Genomic DNA, 8,737 nt, shown 5'->3' on the forward strand with positions numbered 1-8,737 from the left:
CATACTCATACCTCGGGGCAATTAAGTCTGTGTCCAATTAGCCTACCATGCATGTCTTTTGGAATGGGGGAGGAAACCGGAGTACCCGGAGAAAACCCATGCAGGCCTGGGAGAAATTGCAAACTCTGCACAGGTGGACCGACCTGGATTTGAACTCCGATCTCCTACTGTGAGGTCAACGCACTAACCACTCAGTCGCCTGGCTGCCCGGAAAATATACTTTCCGTCAAAATACATATAATTTTCAGCATTGGCCCATATTTTGTTCGCTAAAAAAATTAAATTAGATGTATCAATACAGTGTACGTTGGCATGGTATGTGACTGGCACTGTCATTTCTGTTGTTTTTATAGCTCGAGAGCACAGTGATGCCTTATCTGTCGGTCCTTTCTGATTTCCGAGAGCAAGTACGAAGAATTGCCAGAGATGAGAAGAGTAAGATGCATAGTTTTTTGACAAATCTTTAATTTGATTAGCAGGGATTGTACACTCACAGTACAGTATAAAAACAGAGTTTGGTTTAATTCATTTTTTGCTATTATTTCTTTCACAAACCCTTATGAATTTGTCTTTGACCTTATCCACCAGTCAAAAGCTTACTGTGGCTCTGTGATGATCTCCGTGATGTCACGTTACCAGAGCTAGGCGTCCGGCTCGAAGATCATGAAGGTAGTACCATTATCAATTGTTTACTAGCTTGTAACGAGTACAATGTCCTAGTTAAACCTGGTGCAACAAATGAAAACACAATTTGGCACAAAATCAGATAGACTTGTGCAACAAGAACACTTCTCTCATTGTTTGAGGCAAATTATGGAGCACTTATTTGCTACTGTAATTGAGAAAACCCCCAAATTCTTGAGGACGCCAGGCATACCCCACACTCCGGAAGGTCTGGATCCACCCCGCATTCATTAATAGGTCTTTGAACTATAAGGTTGATGCGCTAATCACCAGTCCTTTAATTTGGGTCGTTTACCGATACATCAGTGGCCTGTAAATTTTCATCACAGGTGTAAACCACCATCCCCAGTGGGGCTTCTTGGTAGCTCCACCCCCTTTTGCTGCCCTATCAGTAATATTCGATCCAGAAGGAACCATGTAATTAATGCATTAGATCGGCGTGCCACACATCTACAAATAGAAATTTGTTTTGGAAGTCAAAGTGCCGCCATTCATCGCCCCAGTCAGTCAGCATGAGCGACTGTTATGCGAGTGGCTGCGATTAACTGTTTGCCAGTAATGCAATAACGGAAAAGTTGTAACACATTGAAACACACACCCCCACTCAAGGCATGAATGCCATGAATTTTCTCATGCCACTTTTGCATTGTTAATTTTCTGTCTGATATCATTAACAACCAAATAACGCTCAGTACCTAAGATATACCTTGCAAATCCCCTCATACGATGTTTACTTAAGATAAGAGCCTTCTCCTATAGCTCTGTTACCACAATAAAAAACAATTAAATTAGAGAAATCAACCTTTTGCTAGGCATTTCCTTATTACAATTTTCAATGTTTAATAAAAGACCCACAAATTGTCACCAATATATCATAATATTGTAAATTTTTTCCATCCTTTTCTTTTTTTTAACCAGCCAACCTCTTAGATTAAAGTATTTTGAACAATCCAACCATTCAAAAATAGTATTAATATTCTTTTATCCTCCAAAAGCTAGTTTTCTTTAATTCAGAGTCCTTTGAAATCCACAATTGCTCAAAAATGGCTATTTTGCTCTTTTACCAAATCAACATTTCACTAAACAGATTTTCTATAACCTTATTTTTTATTACATTTCTGTTTAAAACCGGAAAAATGTGCAGACGAGGCGCAGACACTTACAGAATCCTGCCTATCAACAACCTGCGGGCAATTAATTTTAAAACACTGCAGGCAGACATCTGATTTAATAATTGACATTTAATTAAATTGGTATTTTTGATGATTAGCTTGATCAAGCGAGAACATTCCGACCTCGTCTCCGCCACCAAATGGTTCTACCGTATGGTCATTTCTCGTACAGCTTTAAAGCCATAAATCAAAACAATTACAAGGTTACTGATTTATCCAACTGCGTAAGCAAAAACAAACAAGCCTTCATCCGACATAACAATTCCATAAAGAAGCGAGAAGGGCGTCACGATGTAGGAACACTATGTAGGAACACTATGTGAGTATTCCCAGAGGTGATAGATAGCCATCTGCTGGTATCAAGAATCCTTCATGGCTCTTCGTTGCAAACCCAGATAAACAGTCCTCGGAGCCCGGGACTGGGTGAGATGTTAGGTCAATAGTCCTCGGAATAGGCCAAAACAATTAAACGTCCTCGGAGCCAGCTGCAGGAGGAAGTGTCCTTCGGTAACAGTTATACTGAGCGTTTGTCTCCGTTGCAAGCACATATTAATATATACATATAATGATTTATGCTCACATTTATAATAGTATCCCAGAATAACCCCAACAGTAATAAGGCATGAATGTGTTGCAGGACTGCCAACGGTGATTAAACTCTTGGACAAGGATATTTTACTGAAGGAGCGGAATGAGAAGTTTAAAGTAAGGAGAGGCGGTATTATTTTATTGCAATGTGGGATTGGGAACAATTGTTAGTCGATGCGAGCATTCATAAAATTTGATGTGTGATTCTGGGCGAAAAAAAAAATGTTCACATTGAAAAAGGAAGAGCAGGGAATGATTCTGGCATGTGTACGAAGAATTGAAAAACCATTGAGCTTAGGCACTCATTTTAAACAAACTAAATGTCAAGGCAAACCAACAAATGAAACAAAAATCAATCGAAGACCTAGGTTTTATAACAGAGAAAACATAGTTAGAATTTCTCATCTCATCTTCTTTGGGAATCCATTGCTACTGATAAACAAATATCAATTGAAGTAAAATTGGGAGAACAAAATTGTCACTGGGTGACTGCATTGTATTTCCACTTGATCTTAATCATTACCGTGAGTTTGGCGGGAACGAACGCGCACTTATGTCAACGATAATGTGCAATCTATTTCACCATCAAATGAGTTAGTCTGTGGCATTAATACCTTCAGGAAATCAGCCTTTTTAATGTAACTAAAGGGCAGGCCTGGCCGGACGTTTGGTCGCCCGGTCTTTTGGCCGCCGGACGATTGGTCGCCCGGTCTTTTGGCCGCCGGACGTTTGGTCGCCGGATGTTTGGTTTCCCTGACGTTTGGTCGCCGGATGTTTGGTCCCCGTTGGTCCCCGGTCTTTTGATCGCCAGTCAAATGGTGACAGAGTTTACTCTTGAAAACAGCTCTTAAAAATATATTCATGAGAGAGTTTAATATCCAAATATCTACTGTTGATTCATGAGTTTAATATCCAATAAGTAAAATTAATTAATTAAAAAGAAGACAAAGCAAATCACAGATGGTGATTTTATTGAAGCAGTAAAACTTAAAAAACATTACATATACAAACTTTTACAAATTCTGTACAAAAAAAAGGAATTCACAAACGGGAGTTTTTATTAAAAAACACGTAAAACTTACAAATTCTATGCAATGGCTTGCAGCTACTCTAATTTGTTTGCAAATTTATCTGGGTTTGCATCGATGATCGTCGTCGTGTCGCTCGTCCGCAGGAATTTTAACAAATATATAATCTCAATCGGCATGCAATTGATTTTAACATTGGAGGAAATAGGGATATAACGGCTAATGTTTATGAAACTTGTAGCATTGTGGAAAGTTTTCGGCGGCTCGGCCGCACGCACGTGAAGTTTAGATGTGTTAAATGAGTGCTCTTATTGGAATTTGGATATTAGATATTTAGATATCAAACTCATGAATATATTTTTGAGAGCTGTTTTCAACAGTAAACTCTCTGTTACCATTTGACTGGCGACCAAAAGACCGGGGACCAAACGTTCGACGACCAAAAGACTGGCGACCAAACGTCCGGGCGACCAAACGTCCGGCGACCAAACGTCCGACGTCCAAACGTCCGGGCGACCAAACCTCCGGGCGACCAAACTTCCGGGCGACCAAACTTCCGGGCGACCAAACTTCCGGGCGACCAAACTTCCGGGCGACCAAACGTCCGGGCGACCAAACGTCCGGGCGACCAAACGTCCGGGCGACCAAACGTCCGGGCGACCAAACGTCCGGGCGACCAAACGTCCGGGCGACCAAACGTCCGGGCGACCAAACGTCCGGGCGACCAAACGTCCGGGCGACCAAACGTCCGGGCGACCAAACGTCCGGGCGACCAAACGTCCGGGCGACCAAACGTCCGGGCGACCAAACGTCCGGGCGACCAAACGTCCGGGCGACCAAACATCCGGGCGACCAAACGTCCGGGCGACCAAACGTCCGGGTGACCAAACGACGTAACGACTAGGTAAAAGCCACACAGGCACAGGGAGAACTATAAATTAACGCTCTATCACAGGGGTGGCCAACTCCGGTCCTCGAGAGCCGCTATCCGGTGTGTTTCCCATATCTCCCTCCTCTAACACACCTGAATCAGATGATGAACTCATCAGCAAGCCGTCCAAAAGCCTGATACCGATTCTGATTATTTGATCGATTTCGTGACCGGACTTTTCGTCGGCAGACATTTCGACGACGGACATTTCATTGACGGCGCGTCCGTTCGACCAATAGGTGACAGTTGTTGGTGAAGGGACAGGGGGACAGATCAAATTGCAGCTCTCGAGGACCGGAGTTGGCCACCCCTGCTCTATCATATTTGTTCGGTGGACATGCTTACCAGTCTTCAACCTTGCCAAAAATCTACTTTGCTATCAAAATATAAATAATGGCTGCTAATTGAAGCTCCTCCTCAACGGCGTTCCTGATTTAACATACCCAATTAATGAAAATAGGTTGATTTACCTGAACTGAATGAACCACGTTAAGTCATACAAATGTTGAGTATACATTATTGTTGTGAGCTAGAGTTGGGCTGATAAGGCTTTTGAACAGAAGGATGACGATGGATTTTTTTTATCTTTTGAGGAGGAGGAGGAGAAACAAAGTAAGAAAGCAGAGGCTGCCAAGATTAAAGAAGAACAAGAGGTCAGTTTCAAAAATTTCGGCTTGTAGTGCTTTGCTAAGAAAATATTTTAAGGCAAAATAATGATAAATTTGTTGATTGTTTTTTGTTTCAGATGGCCAAGCTTGCCAAAATGAAGATTCCTCCATCTGAGATGTTTCGTGCGGAAACTGACAAATATTCCAAGTTTGATAAAGTGGTAACAACTACATTGTTCTTACCTGACAGAAAAAGGAACCATTGCAAGAATTTCATTCAACACGTATCTCTTTTTTCAAAAGCGACATTGCACCAGTGTTTTTAATAATTATTGTGACTAAATGTTGGCATAACGCGAAAAATGTAGTACCAAAAAACTAAATCAAAGTTTGGCTGCACGTTATACACGAACACCGGTGAAACACTGCTCTCTGCCGGTAAGTGAGGTGAGGAACGTGGTCCTAGGGCAAAACAAGAATTCGGAGATGGTAAACATGTAGAAATTCGACACTGTGAGTTGATTTAAGACTGTCCAGTGACCTGTGACTGGGTGACAGGCACATCCTGTCTAGCCTGGGCCTGACGGTCATAATTGGCTATTATTTTACTGGGCACTTGAGAGCAGTGTCTAACTTTGGGAGCTAAATAATAGAACAAAGATGGTTTCTAAAGTACAAGTTATATTAAATGGAAAGCACAAAACGCTGTCCCCAGATCATGGTTATTCATTCACCTATTGCTCCAGGTCATGGAACCTATTAACCGTGAGAAAGGAGGTATTACTGCAAACCAAAAATAACGTTATGGTTTAGACATTTACGATTATGAAAAACATTGTTTCTGGTTTCCTCAGACCTGTTTTCCATCCTTCCGCAGGGTTTCCCCACTCACGATGCTGAAGGGAAGGAACTCAGCAAAGCACAAGAAAAGAAACTTCGCAAGCTTTTTGAAAATCAGGGGAAGCTATATAAAGAGTATCTTCTGAGGAATTGAGTGTAGAGTCAGTAGAAGCAAATATTAACCAATTCTTTTCACTTTTGTAATTTCTTTTTTTTCATGGTTTAGTGGAGCCCAGTCATGTTTTTGAAAATAATTTTACCTAATTCATAATGCTATCTATATCTATCACTAGAAGGGAGAAAGTTATGATTCATAACTCCACAAACAAGCAAGACCATATGTCAGGATTTGATTTCATATTATTATACATTAGCTTGCAACAAAGAATATGGTGTGCTTAACTGTTAAACTTGCTTTGGCTCATCATTCTTAGTATCATACTTGCTTGCAACGAAGTAAAAACTTGGTTAGACTAAACAAAGAGAAGCCAAAAAGCCTTGGACTGCTGGGTGTGCACAAAACAAAGAGGATCCAGAACGCCTTGCTGTGCTGGGAATCAGTTCTGGGAACTGCACCTGCATCTACCGCAGACGCTCCACAAGGCTTCCTGACTTTCATCTGTTTTGACTACATATATATCAACGTACAACCATGCTCGGACGTCTCACTCATTTTTCACCCCCTTCCTTAGATTTGAGACGTGCATTGTAACCAGGGCCCTCAAATTGAATAAATTCGGTTTGCTTTAATTGTCGTATTATAACACCTTTTTGTCGTTCAGAAAGTGTTTGACTTTCGACAATCGACAATCAAATGTTGGCTACTTCTGTTAAATTCGATGTTTACTAAGGTTTAGCCAGCAAGACCCCATTAGAATCTTTTCCAAAGAGAAGACTGTTAGGTTCGTTTTTAGTTATCTTTAATATAATATAAAACAATACAAGGAGACATCAGGGACATCTTTGGCATTACTTGCAAGGAGAATTACATTCTGACATCGTCCTCGTCACCAATGATTCCGGCGTGTGGCAATTTCTCCTGCCCATTTAAAGCCACAAATCAAAACAATTACAAGGGTATTGATTAATCCAATTGCCTAAGCAAAAACAACACCTATACCAATCATCGCTGATGATATTCAATAATTACAATTAAGGTCGGAACTAAAAAACAAACTCCATTGGAAATTTAACAAACAAGCCTCCATTTGGCAAAACAATTCCAAATTAGGCGAACCGAGCGTCACAATGTAAAAACAATATGCGAGTGTTCCCGGAGGTTGATTGATAGCCATCTGCTGGAATCAAAACAATTAAAGAGTCCTTCACGGCTCTTCATTGCCAACCCAGATCAACAATCCTCGGAGCCCGGACTGGGTGAGATGTCAGGTCAATAGTCCTCGGAATAGGGCAAAACAATTACCGTATTTTCACGACTATAAGGCGCACTTAAAAGTCTTAAATTTTCTCCAAAATAGACAGGGCGCCTTATATATGGAAAAAAAAATAAAATGTGCCATTCATTGAGGGTGCGCCTTATAATGTGCTGCGCCTTATATATGGAAAATACGGTATTTAGCTTCTACAGTCAAGTTTGAAATAGAATAAGGCTGGAAAACAACAAAATATGCACTGACACTGATAAATGCAAAAAATATATTGAATAAACAATAGTACTTCAACCAATAGTGGCCTCCACGCAGAATAAAAACAAAAAAAGCAAAAAAAAAGTACTGTATTTTCACAACTATAAGGTGCACTTAAGTCTTAGACTTTTCTCCAAAATAGACAGGGCGCCTTATAATCCAGTGCGCCTTACATATGGAAAAAATTAAAATGTGCCATTCATTGAGGGTGCGCCTTATAATCCAGTGCGCCTTATATATGGGAAAAATGTCATTCATTGTGGGTGCACCTTATAATCCAGTGCACCTTATATATGGGAAAAATGTCATTCATTGAGGGTGCGCCTTATAATGCAGTGTGCCCTATTGTCGGGAAAATATGGTAAACGTCCTCGAAGCAGTTATACTGAGCGTTTGTCTCCATGGAAGCACATATTAATATATACATATGATGATTAATGCTCACATTTATAATAGTATCCCAGAATAACCCCAACAAAGACACTCACAAAAAAGTTTTACTAAAAATAAATGTTTAACTCCGTGTTTTTTGTTTAATTTATTTTTTTCACAGACATGACACGATGTTCCCCTATTTCAGGTTTAAAGCAATAGACTATCTTTTCGAGATGGGTTTATATAGTTTGAAGAATACGCAAAGCAAAAATGTACACATTTTTAAAAATACATTAATATGTCGGCCTGGCGGCTGAGTGGTTAACATGTCAGCCTCAGTGGGGGACCTTGCTTCTAATCCAGGTCTGTCCACATGTGTGGAGTTTGCATGTTCTCTCTGGGCCTGTTTTTTTTTTCCGGGTACTCAGATTTCCTCCCACATTCCAAACACATGCATGGTAGACTGAGTGGACACTCTAAATTGCCCCCAGGCACGAGTGTGAATGGTTGTTTGTCTCCTTGTGCCCTGTAAATGGAAGGCTACCAATTCATGTCTCCTGCCTCTGACCCAAAGTCATCTGAACTGAGGCTCCAGCATCCCCTGCAACCCTAGAGAGAATAAAGCAGTTCAGAACATGAGATGACATAATGATTGTACCAGTGTAATCAGGCAAGCAAAGTGTAGCCTTCATTCAGTGCTTCATTTCGTTTGGTCCTTGTGGTAGTTTTGACCTGATTTAGTTCTGATTATGAACAAATTTATTCTAAATCATATTTACTTCTGTTCTGCAACTATAACTATATCATTTAAATCATGGTAATTAGCATTGCTTTGCCTATGGCTATTCATCTTACTATAGTAACA

At 40.6% G+C, this 8,737-nt stretch overlaps 1 protein-coding gene across 2 annotated transcripts in view; it reads left to right on the forward strand.

Moving 5' to 3' along the window:
* The window catches only part of LOC144194394 (cysteine--tRNA ligase, cytoplasmic-like), a 24,235-nt gene extending 17,634 nt beyond the window's left edge, over positions 1-6,601 (forward strand). The window contains exons 17-22 of one of the 2 annotated variants that reach the window (XM_077713455.1): positions 354-435; positions 589-669; positions 2,494-2,561; positions 4,997-5,056; positions 5,149-5,232; positions 5,889-6,601. In XM_077713455.1, the coding sequence (XP_077569581.1) occupies positions 354-435; positions 589-669; positions 2,494-2,561; positions 4,997-5,056; positions 5,149-5,232; positions 5,889-6,005 (492 nt within the window). In that variant the 3' untranslated portion in view covers positions 6,006-6,601. The remainder of the gene's footprint in view (positions 1-353; positions 436-588; positions 670-2,493; positions 2,562-4,996; positions 5,057-5,148; positions 5,233-5,888) is intronic. The other variant, XM_077713456.1, reaches the window with a different exon arrangement.
* Positions 6,602-8,737: the final 2,136 nt, after the last annotated feature.

The sequence above is a fragment of the Stigmatopora nigra genome, chromosome 3 (genome assembly GCF_051989575.1).
Source record: "Stigmatopora nigra isolate UIUO_SnigA chromosome 3, RoL_Snig_1.1, whole genome shotgun sequence".
Classification (NCBI taxonomy): domain Eukaryota; kingdom Metazoa; phylum Chordata; class Actinopteri; order Syngnathiformes; family Syngnathidae; genus Stigmatopora; species Stigmatopora nigra.